The sequence below is a fragment of the Bubalus bubalis genome, chromosome 3 (genome assembly GCF_019923935.1).
Source record: "Bubalus bubalis isolate 160015118507 breed Murrah chromosome 3, NDDB_SH_1, whole genome shotgun sequence".
NCBI classification, from domain to species: Eukaryota; Metazoa; Chordata; class Mammalia; order Artiodactyla; family Bovidae; genus Bubalus; species Bubalus bubalis.
Window position 1 is genome coordinate 88051580 of NC_059159.1, and position 24775 is coordinate 88076354.

At 42.0% G+C, this 24775-nt stretch overlaps 1 protein-coding gene across 4 annotated transcripts in view; it reads right to left on the reverse strand.

Moving 5' to 3' along the window:
- The window catches only part of ADAMTSL1 (ADAMTS like 1), a 1120403-nt gene that overhangs the window by 30660 nt on the left and 1064968 nt on the right, over nt 1-24775 (reverse strand). For all 4 annotated transcript variants that reach the window (XM_025279016.3, XM_044939811.2, XM_044939812.2 and 1 more), the window contains 3 exons: nt 16762-16974; nt 14545-14725; nt 10245-10452 (listed from right to left, as the gene is read on the reverse strand). In XM_025279016.3, the coding sequence (XP_025134801.1) occupies nt 10245-10452; nt 14545-14725; nt 16762-16974 (602 nt within the window). The remainder of the gene's footprint in view (nt 1-10244; nt 10453-14544; nt 14726-16761; nt 16975-24775) is intronic.

Sequence of the window (24775 nt, forward strand, 5' to 3'; positions counted from 1 at the left end):
AGACAACCTAAGTGTCCATCAAAGGCTAAAGTGATAAAGATGTGGTATGTATGCTGTGTGTGTATATATGCACACCTATCACTATAAGTGGCAAATGTGCATATGTACACATGCACACACACGTATATACACATACATAGAAGAATATTAATAAAAAAGGAGAAAGTGTTGCCATTTGTGGCAACACTTATGGACCTTCAGACATCATGCTAAGTAAGTAAAATATGTCAGACAGAGAAGACAAATACCATACAGTCTCACTTACATGTGGAATTGAAACAAAACCAAAAAGCAAAATAGATACAGAGAACAGATTGGTGGTTGCCATAGTTAAGGGGTGGGTGCAATAGTGAAGGGAATCAAAAGGTACAAGCTTCAAGTTATAAAATTAGTCAGTCATGGAGATTTTAATATACAGCATGATTACTATAGTTAATACTGTACTGCATATTCAAAAGGGGAACACATGTATACCTGTGGTGGATTCATTTTGATATTTGGCAAAACTAATACAATTATGTAAAGTTTAAAAATAAAATTAAAAAAAATTTGAATAGATCTTAAAAGTTTTCATCAGAAAAAAATGTTTTTGGTAACTGTATAGTGAAGGATATTAATTAGGCTTATTGTGATCATTTTGACATGTATACAAATATCAAATTATGTTGTACTCCTGAAACTAATATAATTTATGAATTATACTTCCATTAAAAATTCAGCATTCAATGGAGGAATTAACCTCCCTGACTTTAGACTATACTGCAAAGCTACAGCAATCAAAATAGAATGGTGCTGCATTAAAACAAAAATATAGATCAATGGAACAGGATAGAAAGCCTCCAAATAAATCCACACACCTACAGTCAATGAATCTATGACAAAGGATGTAAACTATATAATGGAGAAAAGACAGTCTCCTCAATAAGTGGTGCTAGGAAAACTGGATAGCTACAAGAAAATTACTAGGGGAAAACATAGGCAGAACACTCTGACATAAATTGCAGCAATATCTTTTTGGATACACCTTCTAGAGTAATGGGCTTCTCTGGTGGCTCAGCTGGTAAAGAATTTGCTTACAATGCGTTCAGTGTTTACAATGGGTTCAATCCCTGGGTTGTGAAGAATTTGCTTACAATGCGTTCAATGCTTACAATGGGTTCAATCCCTGGGTTGTGAAGATTCCCTGGAGAAGGGAACAGCTACCCACTCCAGTATTCTGGCCTGGAGAATTCTGTATAGTCCATGGGGTTGCAAAGAGTCTGATATGACTGAGCGACTTTCACTGTCTGTCACTGTCTAGAGTAATGGAAATAAAAATAAATGGGACCTAATAAAACTTAAAATCTTTTTGACAGCAAAGGAAAGCATAAACAAAATGAAATAACAACCTACAGAATGGGGGAAAATATCTGCAAATGATGCAATTGACAGGCGGTTAATCTCCAAAATATACAAACAGCTCATACAGCTCAATATCAAAAAAACAAACCACTGAATCAAAAAACTGGACAGGAGATCTAAATAGATATTTCTCCAATGAAGACGTACAGAATGGCTGAAAGCACATGAAAGGATGAGCAACATCACTAATTATTAGATAAATGGAAATCAAAACTACAATGAGGGGGCTTCCCTGGTGGCACAGTGGATAAGAATCTGCCTGCCAATGCAGGAGACACAAATTCAATCCCTGATCCAAGAAGCTCCCAGATGCCACAGAGCAACAAGCCCGTGCACCACAACTATTGAGCCTGTGCCCTGCAGCCCGCAAGCCGCAACTACAGAGGCTGTGTGCCACAGCTGCTGAAGCCTGCAAGCCCTAGAGCCTCTGCTCCACCACAAGAGGAGCCACTGCAATGAGAAGCCTGTACCCGACAACTAGAGAGTAGCCCCTGCTTGCCATAACTAGAGAAAAGCCCACTCGGCAACGAAGACCCAGCACAACCAGAAAAACTACAATGAGGTATCACATCACAGTGGTCAGAATGGCCGTCATCAAAAAGTCTACAAATAAATGCTGGAGAAGGAGAAAAATGAAGCCTCCTACCCTGTTGGTGGGAATGTGAATTGATGCAGCCACTATGGAGAACAGTATGGAGGTTCCTTAAAAAATTAAAAACAGAGCTTCCATATGATTCTGTAATCCCACTCTTGGGCATATATCTGCAGAAAACCATAGGTGGAAAAGACATGCCTCTCAATGTCCACTGAAGCACTACTTACAATAGCCAAGATCTGGAAGCCTAAATGTCTAAACCTAAATGTCTGTTGACAGAGGATGTGGTGTATTTATATAGTGGAATACTACTCAGCCATAAAAGAATGAAATAATGCCATTTGTAGCAACGTAGATGGACTTAAAGTGTATCATACTAAATGAAGTATGCCAGACAGAGAGTGGCAAATATATGATATTGCTTATATGTGAAATATAAAAAAAATGGTACAGGGGAACTTATATGCAAAATAGAAATAGACCTGCAGACATAGAAAACAAACTTATGGTTACCAAAGGGGAAAGGAGCAGGAGGGAAGGATACATTAGAAATTTGATATCAACATAAACAAACTATATATAAAATAGATAACCAACAACAACCTACTGTATAGCACAGGGAACTATACTCAATATTTTGTAATACTTATAAAGGAAAATAATCTGAAAAAATGTATACCTGTATCACTTTGCTGTACATCTGAAACTAACACAACATTTTAAATCAACTCTACATGCATTAAAAAAATTCAGCATCCAAAACTCTACTCCGGACATGCTAGATGAGTAATTGCATGTTTTTTCTTTTTTAAAAATTTATTTATTTTTTATTGAAGGATAATTGCTTTACAGAATTTTGTTGTTTTCTGTCAAACTTCAATGAGCATTTGCATTTTTAATAAGACTCACAAGTGATTCACATTAAAGCTAGAGACATTTTGCCTAGAGGGGTTTATTTATTTATTTATTTTTTACATTTTAATTGCAATTTTATTTTTTTTCTTTTTTAAAAATATTTTATTTTATTTTTTAACTTTACAATATTGTATTGGTTTCACAGAAGAAAGAAGGGGGTGAGAGTATTTGAGAGGAAGGAATGGGGCAAGGACCTATTTTTCTTTTAGGAAAAATAATCACAGAGCATGATCAGTGTGCATGTATATGCCCTTGAGTGACCTCTGCGATACAGTGCAGAAACATCTCCCAAGTGTAGCCAGATCTGCTCCCAATTGTAGTTTCACAAACTGCGAATAAGCCTTGAGGGCCTACAAGCAACGCTGCCTTGGGTGGAGTGAGAGCTATCAGAAGGGGCTTTTCCAGGTAAGAGAAGATGATATCCCCCAGCCGTGGGAGCAAGGGGGAGCTCATGCCTCTTTGATTATGAACTACATGTATTAGGTCACTTAAAATAAGGGGGGCTGGTAGAGGTCCCCCAAAGGAGCCTCTGGCTGAGTGTGTTGATTTGCTAGCATGGAGCATTATCCCTGAGCTCACCTGGGACACAAATAGCTTTTCAGTTGCAAAGAAATTCTGTGGCCACATTTCTTCCAAAAAACACTTCATCTTCATTAGAGATGGCCACAGTGTATTAACTTAATAGGAAGTTCCAAGTGACTGTTTTCCAAAGAACACACCAAAGGGTGGGGATGAAGGAAAACAAATGCACTGATGTGTAGATACCAGTTCCAAAGAGTTCAAGTTGTTAACTGCCCCAAACATTTGATCATGCTTGTTCAAACAGTTATACAAAGAATTAAGAGCCATGTGGTTGCTTTGGGATGTTCTTGCAGACCAAGCGTAATGGTATGTTTCAGATACTGACCATTCAGAAACTATACCTGACCAATCAGAATGGTCATCCTACCAGTTAGCACTGGCCTTTGACAAACCACAACAGTTGTTCCTGCATAGTTGGTAGGTACCAGCTGATTATCTGTCTTTGCAGGCAGCCCTTAGAGGCTTAGTAGGTCTCCAGTGCTTCTCTGGTGGCTCAGAGGTAAGGAATCTGCCTGCCAATGCAGGAGACATGGGTTGAATCCCTAGGTTGGGAAGTCCTCCTGGTGAATGAAATGGCAATCCACTCCAGAATTCTTGCCTGGGAAATCCCATGAACAGAGGAGCCTGGCGGGCTACAATCCATGAGGTCACAAAAGAATTGGACATGACTGAGTGACCAAACAACAAGAGCAATGTCTCCAGTAGGAGACATTTTGAACACAGACTTGAGGAGAAACAGAGCGTATACAATTATATCATTTCCTTCCAGTGGCACACCAGACTTTTGTTGGGGGAGGGGGCGGGGCTGCTAACAACATTCTAAAACATAGAAGGGGTCAGATGAGTAGGACAACTACACTTTGTCTAAACAGAGGCCCTATCTACCTGCACTGGGGAAAACCTAGGCTCTAATTACAAAAGGGAGATCCTGACTTGTCCTCTGGTCACCTGGCCCAGAACTGATGACAGGTGAAGCCACTGTCAGCACCCCACAGCCCTGGGCTGCATCTCTCATGGCCTGCTGCGCGTCACTATTTGCGTTGGTCTTTCTTTTAAAGTTATAATTAAACATAAAATTTCCTCTCCAAGTGGAGACTCAATGTGATTTCTCCCTCTATCCAGCTGAGCCCCCATTTCTGCTGAGCTAACCTGGGACTTTTTTGGTTAACCTCCAACAAAGAATTAAGAAAGGAGTTGCTGGTACCAGCGAGACTTCAACTCTTCCTGGTTTGGAACAATGGACTGCACAGCAGAATCACTTCGGTGGCTTCTAAAATATGTCCATGCTTAGATCCCACTCCTGAACAACTGGCTTAGAATCACTGGAGAAATTTCTTTAAGACCAATGTCCAGCAAAGACACCATCAAAAAAGAAAATTACAGGCCAATATCTGATGGATATAGATGCAAAAATTCTCAACAAAATATTAGCAAACCGAATCCAACAACACATAAAAAATATCATGCACCATGACCAAGTGGGATTCATCCCAAGTTCACAAGGGTAGTTCAGCATACACAAACCACTCAGTGTGATACACAACGTAAACAAAAGACAACAGACACATGCATCATCTCAATAGGTGCAGAAAAGGCATCTGACAAAATTCAATATCCATTCATGATAAATCTCACCAAAGTTGAGTACAGAGGGAACATTTCTCAAGATAATACAAGCTATTCATGACAGATCTACAGCCAATATAACAGTGGTAAAAAGTTGAAAGACTTCCCACTAAAATCTGGAACAAGGATGCCCACTCACCTCTTCTATTCAACATAGTACTGGAAGTCCTGACCACAGCCGTCAGACAAGAAAGAGGAATAAAAAGTATCCAGAGGGAAGAGAAGAAGTAAAATTGTCTTTATATGCACATGATATGATACTGTATACAGAAAAGTATCTACACAAATTATCTACAAAAGACTCTACACAAAAGCTATTAGAACTGATAAATAAATTCAGCAAGGTAGCAGGATACAAGATTAACATACAGAAAATGTTGTATTTCTTTATACCAACAACAAAATATCAGAAAGGGAATGTAAAATAGTACCTTTTAAAATCACAACCTCCAAATAAAGTATTTAGGAATAAACTTCACCAAGGATGTGAAAGACTTATATGCTGAGACCTATAAAACATTAATAAAGTAAACTGAAGATGATTCAAAGAAATGGAAAGATAAGCCATGCTCTTGGATTGGAAGAATTAATATTGTTAAAATGGCATACTACCCAAAGCAATCTACAGATTTAATGAGATCTATATCAAATAACTCATAGTATTTTTCACAGAACTACAACAGATAATCCTAAAATTTATATAGGACTGTCAAAGACCTAGAATTGCCAAAGCAATCCTGAAGAAAAAGTACAAAGCAGGAGGCATAACCCTTCCAGACTTCAGAGAATACTACAAAGCTACAGTAATCAAAACAGCATGGTATTGGCATAAAAATAGACATATAGATCAATGGAATAGAATAGAGAGCCCAGAAATAAACCCACACACCTATGGTCAATTAATCTTGAACAAAGAATCCAAGAATATACAATGAGAAAAAGATAGTCTCTTCAGCAAGTGGTATTGGGAAAGTTGGACAGCTACATGTAAATCAGTGAAGTTAGAACACACCCCCTCATCATACAAAAAAAAAAAAAAAATTCAAAATGGCTTGTGAAGTCACTCAGTTGTGTCTGATTGTTTGCAACCCCATGGACTGTAGCCTACCAGGCTCCTCTGTCCCTGGGATTTTTCCAGGCAAGAGTACTGGAGTGGGTTGCCATTTCCTTCTCCAGGGGATCTTCCTGACCCAGGGATTGAGCCCTGGTCTCCTGCATTGCATGCAGATGCTTTACTCTCTGACCTACCAGTTCAGTGGCTCAGTCATGTCCAACTCTTTGCGACCCCACCGACTACAGCACGCCAGGCTTCCCTGTCCATCGTCAACTCCCAGAGCTTACTCAAACTCATGTCCATCACATCGGTGATGCCATCCAACCGTCTCATCCTCTGTTGTCCCCTTCTCCTCCTGCCTTCAATCTTTTGCAGCATCAGGGTCTTTTCCCAATGAGTCAGTTCTTCACATCAGGTGGCCAAAGTATTGGTCTGCTTTAGCATCAGTCCTTCCAATGAATATTCAGGACTGAATTCCTTTAGAATTGACTGGTTGGATTTCCTTGCAGTTCAAGTGACTCTCCACCAAGAGTCTTCTCCAACACCACAGTTCAAAAGCATCAATTCTTTAGCACTCAGCTTTCTTTATAGTCCAACTCTCACATCCATACATGACTACTGGAAAAACCATAGCTTTGACTAGATGGACCTTTGTTGGCAAAGTAATGTCTCTGCTTTTTAGTACACTGTCTAGGTTGGTCATAGCTTTTCTTCCAAGGAGCAAGCATGGCTGAGCCACCAGGGAAGCCCTGAAGACTTATAAGACATGAAACCATAAAACTCCTAGAAGAGAATGCAGGCAAAATATTCTCTGATATAAATTGTACAAATGTTTTCTTACTCTCGAGGCACTAGAAATAGAAACAAAAATAAACAAATGGGACCTAATCAAACTTACAAGCTTTTACACAGCAAAAGAAATGATGAACAAAATGAAAAGATACCTACAGAATGGGAGAAAATATTTGCAAATAATGCAACCAATAAGGGATTAATCTCCAAAATATACAAACAGCTCATACAACAACAAAAAACAAACAACCCAGTCCAAAGATTGGCAGAAGACCTAAATAGACATTTCTCTAAAGAAATATAGATTGCCAATGAAAATACATGAAAAGATGCTCAATATCACTAAATATAAGAGAAATGCAAAAACTACAATGAGGTACCACCTCACACTAGTCAGAATGGCCACCACGAAAAAGTCTACAAGTAAGAAATGCTGGAGAGGGTGTGGAGAAAAGGGAACTGTCCTTGCAGTCACTATGGAAAGTAGTATAGAGGTTCTTCAGAAAACTAAAAATAGGATTACTATACGATCTAGAAATCCCATTCCTAGGTACATATCTGGAGAAAACCATAATTCAGAAAGACACAGGCACCCCAATGTTCAGTGCAACACTGTTTACAACAACCAGGACACGGAAGCAACCTAAATGTCCATCAGCAGATGAATGGATGAAGAAGATGTTGCACATATATACAGTGGAATAGTACTCAGCTATAAAAAAGAATGAAATAATGCCATTTGCAGTGACATGGATGGATCTAGAGATTTTCATACCGAGTGAAGTAAGTCAGAGAGAAAAAGACATATATTATATTGCTTATTTGTGGAATTTTAAAGAATGGTACAGATAAACTTGTTGGTAGACCAGAAATGGAGTCACAGATGTGGAGAACAAACTTGTGGTAACCAAGGGGAAAAGGATAGATTGTGAGATTGGGATTGACATATATACACTACTATATATAAAACATCAACAGATAACTAATAAGAACGTACTGTCCTCTATGACCCACCTCCCAGAATATTGGAAATAAAAGCAAAAATAAACAAATGGGACCTAATTAAGCTTAAAAGCTTCTGCACAACAAAGGAAACTATTAGCAAGGTGAAAAGGCAGCCTTCAGAATGGGAGAAAATAATAGCAAATGAAGCAACTAACAAACAACTAATCTCAAAAATATACAAGCAACTCCTACAGCTCAACTCCAGAAAAATAAATGACCCAATCAAAAAATGGGCCAAAGAACTAAATAGACATTTCTCCAAAGAAGACATACAGATGGCTAACAAACACATGAAAAGATGCTCAACATCACTCATTATCAGAGAAATGCAAATCAAAACCACTATGAGGTACCATTTCACACCAGTCAGAATGGCTGCGATCCAAAAGTCTACAAGCAATAAATGCTGGAGAGGGTGTGGAGAAAAGGGAACCCTCTTACACTGTTGGTGGGAATGCAAACTAGTACAGCCACTATGGAGAACAGTGTGGAGATTCCTTAAAAAACTGGAAATAGAACTGCCTTATGATCCAGCAATCCCACTGCTGGGCATACACACTGAGGAAACCAGAAGGGAAAGAGACACATGTACCCCAATGTTCATCGCAGCACTGTTTATAATAGCCAGGACATGGAAGCAACCTAGATGTCCATCAGCAGACGAATGGATAAGAAAGCTGTGGTACATATACACAATGGAGTATTACTCAGCCATTAAAAAGAATACATTTGAATCAGTTCTAATGAGGTGGATGAAACTGGAGCCTATTATACAGAGTGAAGTAAGCCAGAAAGAAAAACACCAATACAGTATACTAACGCATATATATGGAATTGAGAAAGATGGTAACAATAACCCTGTGTACGAGACAGCAAAAGAGACACTGATGTATAGATCAGTCTTATGGACTCTGTGGGAGAGGGAGAGGGTGGGGAGATTTGGGGGAATGGCATTGAAACATGTATAATATCATGTATGAAATGAGTTGCCAGTCCAGGTTCGATGCACGATACTGGATGCTTGGGGCTGGTGCACTGGGACGACCCAGAGGGAAGGTATGGGGAGGGAGGAGGGAGGAGGGTTCAGGATGGGGAACACAGGTATACCTGTGGCGGATTCATTTTGATATTTGGCAAAACTAATACAATATTGTAAAGTTTAAAAAAAAAAAAAAGAACGTAATGTATGGCATAGGGAACTCTACTCAAAATCATGTAATGACCTAAAGGGAAAAGACTAAGAAAGAAAGGATGTATGTATGTATGTAGCTGATTCACTTTCCTGTATAGCAGAAAGTGGCACAACATTGTAAATCTAATACACTCCAACAAAAGTTAATTAAAAAGACCCGCAAAGTACATGCACCCCTATGTTTATAGCAGCACTCTTTAGAATAGCCACACATGGACATAATCTAAATATCCACTATAGATGAATGGGTAGAGGAGGTGTGGTATGTATATGCAAAGGAATACTACTCAGCCATAAAAAGAACAAAATAATGCCATTTGCAGCAACATGAATGCAACTAGATATTATCATACTAAGTGAAGTAAGTCAAAAAGAGAAAGACAAATATCATATGATATCACTTATATGTGGAATCTAAAAAATGATACAAATGAACTTATTTACAAAACAGAAACAGACTCATAAGACCTGAAAAATAAACTTATGGTTACCAAAGGGGAATTTTTGAGCATTACTTTACTAGCATGCAAGGACATCCAACCAGTCCATTCTAAAGGAGATCAGTCCTGGGTGTTCTTTGGAAGGAATGATGCTAAAGCTGAAACTCCAGTACTTTGGCCACCTCATGCGAAGAGCTGACTCATTGGAAAAGACTCTGATGCTGGGAGGGATTGGGGGCAGGAGGAGAAGGGGACGACAGAGGATGAGATGGCTGGATGGCATCACTGACTCGATGGACGTGAGTCTGAGTGAACTCCAGGAGTTGGTGATGGACAGGGAGGCCTGGCGTGCTGCGATTCACGGGGTCGCAAAGAGTCGGACACGACTGAGTGACTGAACTGAACTGAACTGAACCAAAGGGGAAAGAGGGGGTCGGGATATAGTTGGAATCAAAAGATACAGATTAGTGTATATATAATAGATAATCAAGGACCTACTGTATAGCACAGGGTAATCTACTCAATATTTTGCAATAAGCCATAATAGAAAAGAGTCGGAAAAAGAATATATAGGCACAACTGAATCACTCTGCTATACACTAGAAACTCCGCAAATCAACTAAGAAAACAAAGCTGTCTTACCTGGCTCCAGCTGGAGAAGGCCCACTCCACACACAACTGCTGGTTACAGGCCTGGGTGTCGACTGGCCGCTTGGCAAGCTGCGTGCACACGTCACTGGGCACAGGAGTGGAGATCCCTGAGGCTTTCAGCTTCTGGCAGGTCACCCGGCGGGTCTGGACGCCTCCCCCACAGCTCCGGGTACAGGCAGACCAGGAGGTCACCATCCACCTGGGAAGAGGAAGAAGGATTAGTGCAAAGGATCAAGCCTTGAGCAGAGGAACAATGCCATATATTCTCAGAAAAGGAGCCCCACAGCATCCTCCTGTTCTTACCACACAGGAGCTAATTGCAGGGCCATGTCTCTTTTCACAGAATATACCTGGGGTGGTAAGCTAAAAATGCCATGCCCACCCCTCCCAGATATGTACATGAAATCATCCCTGGAACCTGTGAATGTTACCTTATTTGGACAAAGAGTGTTTACAGATATAAAGATCTTGAGATGAGCTTGTCCTGCATTATCTGGTTAGGCATTAAATACCATCACGTGTTCTTGTAAGAGAAAGGCAGAGGAAGATCTGACATGGAAGAGGAGGGGACAGTGTGACCACAAAGGCAGAGGTTGGAGTGCTGTGGCCACAAGCCAAGGGACGCCTGGAGCCTCCAGAAGCTACAGGGACCCAGGAACTGATTCTCTCCTGGAGTCTTTGGAGGGGGTGTGCAGCTCTGCCGACATCTTGATTCTGGACTTCTGGCCTCCATAATTAGAAGAGAATAAAAATCTATCATTTTAAGCTACCGTGTTTGTGGTAATTTGCTATGGCAGCTACAGGTAATAAATACCCTTTGGAAATTGATTAAAAAGGCACACTGTGAAACATCAGTCGCTTTATCTTTTTTTTTTTTTTTTTTTTTTTTTTTTTTTTTTTTAAATTTTATTTTATTTTTAAACTTTACATAACTGTATTAGATTTGCCAAATATCAAAATGAATCCGCCACAGGTATACATGTGTTCCCCATCCTGAACCCTCCTCCCTCCTCCCTCCCCATTCCATCCCTCTGGGTCGTCCCAGTGCACCAGCCCCAATCATCCAGTATCGTGCATCGAACCTGGACTGGCAACTCATTTCATACATGATATTTACATGTTTCAATGCCATTCTCCCAAATCTTCCCACCCTCTCCCTCTCCCACAGAGTCCATAAGACTGTTCTATACATCAGTGTCTCTTTTGCTGTCTCGTACACAGGGTTATTGTTACCATCTTTCTAAATTCCATATATATGCGTTAGTATACTGTATTGGTGTTTTTCTTTCTGGCTTACTTCACTCTGTATAATAGGCTCCAGTTTCATCCACCTCATTAGAACTGATTCAAATGTATTCTTTTTAATGGCTGAATAATACTCCATTGTGTATATGTACCACAGCTTTCTTATCCATTCATCTGCTGATGGACATCTAGGTTGCTTCCATGTCCTGGCTATTATAAACAGTGCTGCGATGAACATTGGGGTACTCGTGTCTCTTTCCCTTCTGGTTTTCTCAGTGTGTATGCCCAGCAGTGGGATTGCTGGATCATAAGGCATGTCTATTTCCAGTTTTTTAAGGAATCTCCACACTGTTCTCCATAGTGGCTGCACTAGTTTGCATTCCCACCAACAGTGTAAGAGGGTTCCCTTTTCTCCACACCCTCTCCAGCATTTATTACTTGTAGACTTTTGGATTGCAGCCATTCTGACTGGTGTGAAATGGTACCTCATAGTGGTTTTGATTTGCATTTCTCTGATAATGAGTGATGTTGAGCATCTTTTCATGTGTTTGTTAGCCATCTTAATATTGGCCCCCAAAGCTGTGAGCTTGCAGATAAAACCCTCAGGGGAGGCAGTCCTTTAACCAGTTATACCAGTTCTGATTCTTCCTAAAGGCATTCAAGTGTGGGGCAGAGAAGGGCCTGTTTCCCAGGGAAGATCAGATCCAAACCTGGGTTACCTTCTAACCCCAGAGGCAGCCTGGGTCTCATTTAAGCCAAGTTTTGTCTGCTCGTACTCGTGTTTTTCCTACCTCGCCTTAACCCACGTCTCATTTGATTTGTTTAATCCCCCAGAAGCCTACGAAGTTCCTTCCAGCTTTCTGGAGCAATTCCCCACCTCCATGAGCCACAGTCCACAGGTCTTACGCCTCTCAGAGGGTGGTTTATGTGGTGACGGTAGTTATTGTCAGGATGTTAGGCTCCAGCTGCAATTTGGATCCTCAGAAGTGAGACTGACCAGGACTGTGACAAATAGCTTTCCTCATAAAGCCAAGCTATAAGTTGGGAAACACTCTGAGATCCTTGGACTGTATACAGATATGGAGGGGTTCTTTTTGGATGTTACCCTGTGCTAATTCTCAAAGAGGAGGGGAAGGAGGTGTAGTTTGTGGAAAAGATTTGGTTCTTTCCAGCCATTTCATTCAACCTGGAAAAAACATTTTTTGACTTTATTGCTTTGGGCGGCGGGCGGAGGGGAATGATCTAAATGAAGTGGCTGACACAGCTACCTGGGTCAAAGCGTGACTTCACAGTGCAATTCAAAAAGACAACTGGGGCCACACCTGTTTGTGTGCAGAAGAGGGGGCTGACATGCCCAGGAAGCTTGGTGGGAAAACCAGTCAAAGATGAGCCTGTGGCCACTTTCTAGTCCAATGGTGCCACATCTGGCTTTCGGGAGAGGTAAGTAGTAGGAACAGGGAGCACATTTCTCCTGAACCTGGATCTGTGACTTATTTAGTTTGGTGGAACTTCCCTGTTCTGTTCATCTCGGAGAGAGATGACTGTGTGCAGATTTCTAACCCACAGGAGCAGAGCCACTTAGGAAGCAGGCAGAAGGTGTTTTAAAGCCCCTGAGGGTGCTGAAACCCAAGCAGACCCGGCCATTATTTCATCTGCAGAAGTAAATGAGGCTGATTGACTCTATCACCACAGCAAATCAAAATGTCCCTGGCATGTCCATGACCTCTTCTTCATTTCACACAGCTTGGCAAAGGCAGTCTTCCTCTCCCTGGTGAATGTCAGGCCTGCCTTTCAATCAACTTTTATTTCCAAATATACATTTCAGCAATTTTTCAGGAGCTGGGGTGGGGGCTTTAAGAAAGGAGAGGTACAGGCTATGTTACAGTTCAGGAAGGGTATAAAAGGACATTAATCATTCCCGTGGAAACCTTCCCGTCAGCAAGTCAAACTGCTGATATTAATGAGTGTGTTTCATATTTCACTGAGGCTCTCCTGGTTTCAGCTGCTCCTTATGACTCAGCTGGCAGAACACAAAGTGGTTGCCTAAGGAGTGGGTGAACGTCCCACAGACAGGCAGTAAAGGGGTGTTTCAGGGCTCTGCCAAGTCTCCCCAGGCTCAGGGCACCATGTGGATGCCAACTCCAAGCCCATCCATTATTCCTTTAGCTGCTGCCTGACATGGTGAGGGGGAAGGGCACTGCTCAGTGGGACTCATGGCTGCTCAAAGCTCAAGGAAGATGGAAGAGGCAGAGACTGTGGCTATTGTTCTGGGTTATATAAGGAACCCAAGTGCAGAGAATGTACAGTTGGCCCCCGAACAACAGCAGGTATGAACCACATGGGTCCACTTGTACTCAGATTTCTTTCACTAAATACCTATTAGAGGACTACACCATCTATAGTTGGAGCAGCAACTATACAGTTATGCATGGATTTTTGACTGCTCAAGGTCACTGTCCCTAACCTCTGTGTAGCTTAAGGGTCAACTGTAAACCCAAAGTTGAAGCAACTGTGGGAAATGAAAATTTATTTCAACTTTAACAAGAGGCAAGCCTTTGTAGAAGAGAGGATAAGATTTCCTCAGCTAAAATGGAGTACTGATGAGCAAAGGTATATAGTTAGAAGAAAGGGGAGGGGTTGTTGGGGTATAGCCCAGTGATCACTATCCCCTAAGCACTTCAACCACAACATGTTTTTTTCCCTCTGAAAACCAGCCTTCTTGCTGCAGGATGAGAACTCTCTCTTGCCAGGGCCTGGGATATTCCCAGCCCCTAAACCGACCTTTTCAGGCCCTTGGGAAGCCCAGGCAGCTTTAGCTGACTGAGCGGTGAGGGGACAAACAGCTGAGAAAGGAGGCTTGTCCTGGGGGATGTCTTCTGTGCAATGGGGAGTCTGGTGGGCCGGGCCGACAGACAGCGTGGCTCCTCGGCCATCAGGCTCCCTCGCTGGCACTCAGTGTCTCTCGCTCTCATAGTACTTAACAAGGGCTGGCCATGAGCCTGGCTGCAAGTCCAGGCCCATCCTGGGGAGGGGCTGGTGGACTCACCGGGAAGGGCAGTCTCTCCGGTTGCAGGGGATAGGCTGCACAGCAGGGCGCACCTTCCCCGCGCAGTGAGTGGGGTCCACCTCCATGTTGTTTAGGAGACACCGCAGGCGGGGCTGCTGAACCCCCCTGTTGCCACAGGAGGCCGAGCAGGTCACCGGTCTGTCCACAGACCACCAGTAATCTGTCACAGGAGGAGAATCAGAGGTGAAAAGAAGGTGGCATCAATGCTTATGCTCATCAATGTTCCTTCTGAGCTGGGCGGAGCAGGGAGGGCATGAGGTGCTATTATGAATGAGGCTGTGCCCCGTGATGCTTCCTGTGGTGCAGTGGTAAAGAATCCACCTGCCAGTGTGTGAGATGCAGGTGTGATCCCTGGGTCAGGAAGATCTCCTGAAGAAGGAAATGGCAACCCACTCTAAGATTCTTGCCTGGGAAATCCCATGGAGAGAGGAGCCTGATGGGCTACATCCATGGGGTTGCAAAGAGTTGGATACATGACTTAGTGACTAAAAAGAAGTGCCCCTCAGTGGGCTCCATTCCCAACAGATCTGGGCAAGTCACATGGTCTCCAAGGGCCTGAGCTGGCTCATCCATAGAGTGAGTACCGTTCCCTTATCTCATCATGCTACTGGAGAACAGGATATAAAGAAAGTACAGGGCCTAGCCCTGGGCTTCCCAGGTGGTGCCAATGGTAAAAAACCCGCCTGCCAATGCAGGAGACATAAGGGATGTGAGTTCAGATCCTCTGAAGGAGGGCATGGCAACCCACTCCGTTCTTGCTTGGAGAATCCCATGGACAGAGGAATCTGGTGGGCTACAGTCCATGGGGTCGCAAAGTGTTGGACATGACTGAAGCAACTGAGCATGCATGAAGCGCTGGGTCTAGCCCAGGACCTGGCACCTAGAACTTCATCAGTGGCTGTAGCTCTCATATTTTAAAACCTACTTCCTAAAGTACTTTTATTCCCCCTGTTGATTTACCAGAAGGTGACTTTATTTTTCAACAAAGAGATATAAAACTACAAGAGGTACTCAACAATGATATTTAAAAGTCCATATTGGAGCTGGACTTTGTATATGTTACAGAAAAACAGCCTATCAAAAGAATATTCATTTATGGAGACTATGACATCAGTCAGAAAGGCCATTTCTTTGGATTTTCTATTGGGGGGTCTGGGACTCACTGGTAGGAGAACTGTTAAAAATAACTGTGGGCTGGTAAATTTTGAGTGCTTATTTGTACAGTCGTGTTATACAAAACTTGCAGATGGACACTGCCTTCTGGTTTTCAGCAGAGACTGGCTGGCTGACAAGAAAACGCAACACTGACTTTCCTATCTGGAAGGCCAAGTGGTGGTGGAGGGTGTTTCAGGGGAAAACCTACGGACTCAGAAAAATCTCCATCCTTATGTGCTATTCTGGAACGAACTCTGTCCCTTCCCACGGAAGCCTCCATTTTAGGATACGTGCAGTAGAATTTTGCTTTCCTTAAAAGAGGAGAACCAGCCTATGGAAAACTCAAAGGCCTCGCTTAGTTTCTATACCAAGGCCAGTTTGGGCTCCTTTCCCACTCTGCTGGGCTCATTTGCTACCCTTTCTTGGGGCAGTGAATGCAGGCCCCATCCAAAGGCTCTCAGTCCCACCCGTGTGCCTGGAAGATGAATGTGTGAGCCACACAGACTCCTCGGTCTGCTCGCGGACAGACCACAGGGCAGTGGCCAGGCAAGCACTCGACATGTGACTGTAGCTGAAGACTTCTGCATGACCCACCAGTCCTGGTGCCAGCCCCGGCTCTCCAAAGGCAGGGGACAGCAACCACATGGTTCACATCAAGAGGAAAGTTTAAACCAACCTAACAGAGAAAACTTGTATTTCCCTAACAGGCAAGTGTATGTGTTCTTAGTGGTTAGGCCAGCATAAAGGAAACATCTGCTCTCCTATGTGGATCTCCTTGGTCCTGAGTAGCAGTAACATGATGAGCAGAAGGGCACATCTATGAAAGTAGCACTGACTTTTCCAGGTTCTGCTGAGATGCAGACAAGTGGCTTTTCTGAAGAGAGCCTCATGGTATGGCAACATGGTTGGGTTTCCATTTTCACACTCTTAAGAACCACTGGGGATCAGAAATCACTTTGTTCTGCTAGAGAATTAGATTCCCAAGTAGACTCCCTTTTTCAAGAAGCAAGCCTGGCACCCAGGTCCTGAAGGGTTTCTTACCTTGGATCACTAAAAAGGCCTTCTGCACGAGCATTCCTGCCTCATTCTGAGCAAGGCAGCTGAAGTCCCCGTGAGATCCACCACTAAGATTTGCAACCTGGAGAATCTGTCCAGCTGCCAAGATATGATACATCAGTCCTGTGACATTGGCCACTGGCTGGTCACCGTGGAACCAGGTAATATTGGGAGTAGGGTCGCCTTTGACAGGGCAGCCTAGAAGGAGAGGAGAGGAGAGGTAAGCCATGGATACGGCCAAAAAGGACACATTCCTGATGAGCTGCTTGACTATGTCCATGAATTTTGAGGCCATACATTCAGTGTCGCTTCCCTATGACAATCCCAAGCAAATAGGAGATATTTCTGTTCTCTGGGATACTGGGAAAGTGACTATTATTCATTCAACTCAAGGAAAAAATCCTGGGGAACATGAAGTACCTATTTTAACCTATGTCCCTGTAATAATTAAAAAAAAAATGAAGCAATTAAGATTTACTCATTGCATGTGATTTCACAGATTAATTAGTTCCCATGCCATTTTTTATGTATTTTTATTTTTTAATTTTATTTTATTTTTAAACTTTACATAACTGTATTAGTTTTGCCAAGATAATTGCTTTACAATATTGTGTTGGCCTCTGCCATAAATCAACATGAATCAGCCACAGGTATGCATCTGTCCCCTCTCTCCTGAGCCTGCCTCCCATCTCCCACCCCTCTAGGTTGTCACAGAGCACTGGGTTGAGCTCCCTGTGTCACAGAGCAAATGTTTTACACATGGTAATGTATGTTTCAATGTTCCTCTCTCCATTCATCCCACCCTCTCCTTCCCCCACTGTGTCCACAAGTCTGTTTTCTATGCCTGCATCTCCATTGCTGTCCTGCAAAAAGGTTCATGAGCAACATCTTTCTAGATTCTGTACATGTGTTAATATATAATATTTGTCTTTCTCTTTTTCACTTACTTCACTTTGTATAATAGGCTCTTATACTGAAAGAAGTCACTTCTTCAAATGCAATGTTTTGGGGAAAAAAACCCATGTACTAAATAGTGATAATTAAGAATCAAACTTTAATTGGTAACTGTCCAATGTCTGCCTCCATTTTATGCTTTATGTGATTTTCATGCCCCAAATTTTCAACAGAGACTAGAAAAACAATTTTAAACCCTGATCCCATTTCTCTGTAAGTCAAGAACTTTGGTCTTTTGACAGCTCTTCTGACAGCTAAGCCTGCATTGGACATGTACACTGTCATACTTATTCCATAGTCATTTAACTTATTTTGTGACACTAAAATTCTGAAATATTAAACTGAGATATGGTGTCTATTTAGCTGCATAAAATTAGTAAAATAAACTGCAACTGTGAGAGAAACTCATTACCTCTAAATTTGTACTTGCAGAATTTGCTGTTGTGACTCCAGAAATTTAGCTTCCAGAGAAAAATTATTTGAACATTTCAAAATGCAAGATAAGTCATTCAAAATAAAGATACTAGAGGTTTTTTTACTCAGTTCAGTTCAGTTCAGTCTCTCACTTGTGTCCAGCTCTTTGCGACCCGATGGACTGCACAGTTCACTTAAAAAATATGTATTTGGTGCATAGTGTTCTGGGGACAGTTAAGCAAGTAATAACTATCTTCTCTTTTTCAAGGAGATCTCAACTGGTATGGGATGCAAAAAAGCACACCAATAAAGCTGAGATGCAGGCAGAAGATGGGATCAGTAAGACATACAGATGATCATCTGCATGGATGTGTGTGCTTATGGATCTGTATGGAGAATGGATCTCCTAACGTTGACTTGTGCTGTGTTCTGGGGCAGCACTGTTAGGATTTTTATAAGATGGCAGCGTTAACACAGGAAAGGTCTTTAAAGAGATGATCTAGCTTGCTGCCAAGGCCCAGAGATGTTAAGAAATGTTAAAAGACCATTCCAAGATCAAAGCCAGACCTTCTATTTGGCTCATTGCCTTCTGCTCTTTCCTCTATATCTACTACTTGTCTGGCGGGGCACCAACAATTTACTTGGTTGGCCAAAAAGTTTGAGTGTTTGGCCAACTCAGTACTTAGGCACTTTGATACCTCCTTTCCTTGTCTGCTTACTCCCTTTATTCTCTTGCCTTTTTACATTTTCACTGTGCTTGTGTAGGTTGAAGTAGTAGCAACAGACTGCTTCTGCAGAAGGGCCCTGGAAAAACAATGCTAAAATTGACCCTCAGAAGTTCAGCCTGGAATGTCATTGCAGGACCCAGTTTTTCACTCCTCCCTATGTGGACTCACTCTGCAGTGTAATTTTGCAGGGCCCTCCCGTGATGGGTGGACTATACTTCCCTTCCTCCTGACTTTAGTTTTGGCCATGTGGCTACTCTGGCTGATAAAATGGCTACTAACAAACACTAGAAATGAAAAATATGAAAAGGAAATTAAGACAGTTCCAGGATTTCCCTGGTGGTCCAGTGGTTAAGAATATGCCTGCCAATGCAGGGGACACAGGTTCAATCCCTGGTCTGAGAGGATTCCACGGGCTGCAGGGCAACTAATACTCTGTAACACAACTAAACTGAGCCCATGCTCCTAGAGCACATGCTCTGCAACAAGAGAAACCACAACGAGGAGCCTGCACGCTGCAACTAGAGAGTAGAGAGTAGCTAGAGAGTACTAGAGTACTCTAGAGAGTAGCTCCTGCTTGCCATAACCTAGAGAAAGCCCATGTGCAGCTACAAAGATGCAGAGCAGCCAAAATAATAAATAGCATTTAAAAAGAAAACAATTCCATTTATATGACTATCAAAAACAATAAAATACTTAAGAATAAACTAAACCAAGTAGGCAAAAGACCTGTAAACTGAAAATTACAAAACATTGCTAAAATAAAGAAAAACATAAATGAATGAAGGGATACAAGAAAGTGAAAACGTGACTCACACAAATGGAGAAAATATTTACAAATCACATCTGATAAGAGATTAATATATAAAGATATAGAAAGAATTCCTACAACTCATCAAAAACCACTAACCAAATTTAAAAATGAGCAAAACACTTGAATAGACATTTTTCAAAGATAGGCAAATGTTAATAAGTACGTGAAAAGATACTCAGCATCACTAATTGCTATAGAAACACAAATCAAAACCACAATGAGATACCAGTTTATTTACTAAGTCGCTTCAGTCGTGTCCAACTCTGTGCAACCCCATAGACGGAAGCCCACCAGGCTCCCCTGCCCCTGGGATTCTCCAGACAAGAACACTGGAGTGGGTTGCCATTTCCTTCTCCAATGCATGAAAGTGAAAAGTGAAAGGGAAGTTGCTCAGTCATGTCCGACTCTTAGCGACCCCATGGACTACAGCCTACCAGGCTCTTCCATCCATGGGATTTTCCAGGCAAGAGTACTGGAGTGGGGTGCCATTGCCTTCTCCGTTATGACCATTAGGATGGCTATTATTTAAAAATGAGAAAAAAAACATTAACTAGAGTTGATGAAGATGTGGGAAAATTATAATGCTTGTGTATTGCTGGTGGAAATGTAAAATGGTGCAGCCACTGTGGAAAACAGTATCAAAATTCCTAAAAAAAAATTAGAATTACTCAACAGTTATTCTACTTCTCTACTCATCTCACACGCTAGTAAAGTAATGCTCAAAATTCTCCAAGCCAGGCTTCAGCAGTACGTGAACCGTGAACTTCCAGATGTTCAAGCTGGTTTTAGAAAAAGCAGAGAAACCAGAGATCAAATTGCCAACATCTTCTGGATCATGGAAAAAGCAAGAGTGTTCCAGAAAAACATCTATTTCTGCTTTATTGACTATTCCAAAGCCTTTGACTGTGTGGATCACAATAAACTGTGGAAAATTCTGAAAGAGATGGGAATACCAGACCACCTGACTTGCCTCTTGAGAAACCTGTATGCAGGTCAGGAAGCAACAGTTAGAACTGGACATGGGACAACAGACTGGTTCCCAATAGGAAAAGGAGTACGTCAAGGCTGTATATTATCACCCTGCTTATTTAACTTATATGCAGAGTACATCATGAGAAACGCTGGGCTGGAAGAAGCACAGGCTGGAATCAAGATTGCCAGGAGAAATATCAATAACCTCAGATATGCAGATGACACCACCCTTATGGCAGAAAGTAAAGAAGAACTAAAGAGGCTCTTGATGTAAGTGAAAGAGGAGAATGAAAAAGTTGGCTTAAAGCTCAACATGCACTGGGATGACCCAGAGCCAGAGGGATGGTATGAGGAAGGAGGTGGGAGTGGGGTTCAAGATGGGGAACACGTGTACAACCATGGCAAATTCATGTTGATGTATGGAAAAACCAATACAATATTGTAAAGTAATTAACCTCCAATTAAAATAAATAAATTTATATTAAACAAAAAAAGCTCAACATTCAGAAAACTAAGATCACGGCATCTGGTCCCATCACTTCATGGCAAATAGATGGGGAAAGAGTAGAAACAGTGACTGACTTTATTTTTTTGGGCTCCAAAATCACTGCAGATGGTGACTGCAGCCGTGAAATTAAAAGACATTTACTCCTTGGAAGGAAAGTTATGACCAACCTAGATAGCGTATTCAAAAGCAGAGACATTACTTTGTCAACAAAGGTCTGTCTAGTCAAGGCTATGGTTTTTCCAGTAGTCATGTATGGATGTGAGAGTTGGACTGTGAAGAAAGGTGAGCACCGAAGAATTGATGCTTTTGAACTGTGGTGTTGGAGAAGACGCTTGAGAGTCCCTTGGACTGCAAGGAGATCCAACCAGTCCATCCTAAAGGAGATCAGTCCTGGGTGTTCATTGGAAGGACTGATGTTGAGGCTGAAACTCCAATACTTTGGCCACCTGATGTGGAGAGCTGACTCATTTGAAAAGACTATGATGCTGGGAAAGATTGAGGGCAGGAGGAGAAGGGGACAACAGAGGATGAGATGGTTGGACGGCATCACTGACTCAATGGACATGGGTTTGGGTAGACTGGCAGTTGGTGATGGACAGGGAGGCCTGGCGTGCTGCGGTTCATGGGGTTGCAAAGAGTCAGACACGACTGAGCAACTGAACTGAACTGAACTATTCTACTTCTGGCTATATATCCAAAAGATTTGAAAGCAGGACTTGAATAGATATTTGTATACCAATGTCCATGGCAGCATTATTCATGATAGCCAAATGGTGAAAACAACTCAGAGGGCCATCAACAGATGGATGGATAAGCAAATGTGATAAATATATATGATGAATATTATTCAGCCTTGAAAGGGAATAAAATTCTGATACATGTGACAACATGGATTAAACTTGAAAACATTAAGTACAGGAAGTCAGACAGCATAGGATAAATATTGTATGACTCCCTTTATATGAGATACCTAGAGTAGCCAAATTTGTAGAAACAGAAAGTGAATAATAATTACCAGGGGCTGGAGGAAGGAGGCAATGGAATATTATTATTTAACAGTTGGGTTTCCATTTAAGATGATGAATAAGTTCTGGAGATGGATAGTGTGAGGTTGTGCAACAGTAGGAATGTAATTAATGCCACTGAATTGTACACTTAAAAATGGTTAAAATTGTAAATTGTATGTTACATGTATTTTTCCATAATAAAATAACTGAGGTGGCAGATGTGCTGGGTGCCAGTTTCAATCCTAGACCTCGAGAGACCTGGTGAGTTTTCGCTTGTGTTCTTGTGCCTTTGCCATCACTGTAGAAGAACATGCCTGGGCTAGCCTGATGGTCCCAAGGGGAAGATGAGAAAAATGAGGAGAAGAGCCAAGTCAGTCCAGCCAAACCCAGTTAGATCAGCTGAACTAAGGAAGATCAGTAAGAATAAATGACTGTTATGTTAAGCCATTGTAAGCCATTGTATCTTGGGGGTTTATTTTAATGCATCTTCAGGGGTGGGGTGAGGTAACTAATTGATACATTTAGGGAATAGGGGCTTCCAGATCACCTGTGGATCCAAGGCATCCAGTAGGATGGAGTTCCTCCCTGTGTGCTGACCCAGCTCTCACCTGACCTGGATCACCATCTCAGAGGAGCAGGATCCCCACATGCTTCTGGTGGCATCTAGGCATCTCTATGCCATGAGGTTCATGGTGGCGACACTGTACTCCTGTTATGAAATGAGGGTGCGAATGGCCTTGGGGAGACGTGCATAGAGATAAAGCCATTGGGGACCTCTAGGGACCCAGCAGCACCCACTCCCTCCAGTCCCAAATGTTGTCTGGAGTCAGACATTGGTTTAATTTTCTAATAAAAGGCAGGGAAGCTGTATGTTTGTTTAGGCATATAGCATGATTTCAAAACTGAAGTTTGAAACAAGTACAGCTTCTTTGACTTACAGATCTACAGATCTATGTCTTCCTATCCCATTTGCTTTAAAGAAGAAAAGGTGTCATATGCTGCTGAGATGCTGGCTGCAATAATTGTTTTATTTGATTGTTGTGGACAGAGTACAGTGAGGCTGACTAGATTCCAAATTGAAAAATAAGAACCTTGCTCTTCCCAAGGAAACAGGAGATATTTGGCCAGGGAATCTCTCAATTTAGCTTTAATATTCATTTTTCCAACTCCATTAGGATTAGTTTTCTGAGAGACCATTTAGGCAGGGAAAGGAGTGGTAGCAGCCACAGGCTGTTTTCTATGGCTGATAAAGTTACTTATCCAGGAGCCAGAAATCTTAGTCAGCTAACATACCATTCATACTGTTCATGGGGTTCTCATGGCAAGAATACTGAAGTGGTTTGCCATTCCCTTCTCCAGTGGACCACATTCTGTCATTCCACATTCTGAACAGTATGAAAAGGCAAAATGATAGGATACTGAAAGGGGAACTCCCCGGGTCAGTAGGTGCCCAATATGCTACTGGAGATCAGTGGAGAAATAACTCCAGAAAGAATGAAGGGATGGAGCCAAAGCAAAAACAATACCCAGTTGTGGGTGTGACTAGTGATAGAAGCAAGGTCCGATGCTGTAAAGAGCAATATTGCATAGGAACCTGGAATGTCAGGTCCATGAATCAAGGCAAATTGGAAGTGGTCAAACAAGAAATGGCAAGAGTGAATGTGTACATTCTAGGAATCAGTGAACTAAAATGGACTGGAATGGGTGAATTTAACTCAGATGACCATCATATCTACTACTGTGGGCAGGAATCCCTCAGAAGAAATGGAGTAGCCATCATGGTCAACAAAAGAGTCTGAAATGCAGTACTTGGATGCAATCTCAAAAACGACAGAATGATCTCTGTTCGTTTCCAAGGCAAACCATTCAATATCACAGTAATCCAAGTCTATGCCCCAACGAGTAATGCTGAAGAAGCTGATGTTGAATGGTTCTATGAAGACCTCCAAGACCTTTTAGAACTAACACCCAAAAAAGATGTCCTTTTCATTATAGGGGACTGGAATGCAAAAGTAGGAAGTGAAGAAACACCTGGAGTAACAGGCAAATTTAGCCTTGGAGTACGGAATGAAGCAGGGCAAAGGCTAATAGGGTTTTGCCAAGAGAATGCACTGGTCATAGCAAAACTCTCTTCCAACAACAAAAGAGAAGACTCTACACATGGACATCACCAGATGGTCAACACTGAAATCAGACTGATTATATTCTTTGCAGCCAAAGATGGAGAAGCTCTACACAGTCAGCAAAAACAAGACCGGGAGCTGACTGGGGCTCAGATCATGAATTCCTTATTGCCAAATTCAGACTTAAATTGAAGAAAGTAGGGAAAACCACTAGACCATTCAGGTATGACCTAAATCAAATCCCTTATGATTATACAGTGGAAGGGAGAGTTAGATTTAAGGGACTAGATCTGATAGACAGAGTGCCTGATGAACTATGGACAGAGGTTTGTGACATTGTACAGGAGACAGGGATCAAGACCATCCCCATGGAAAAGAAATGCAAAAAAGCAAAATGGCTGTCTGAGGAGGCCTTACAAATAGCTGTGAAAAGAGGAGAAGGGAAAAGCAAAGGACAAAAGGAAAGATACTCCCATTTGAAT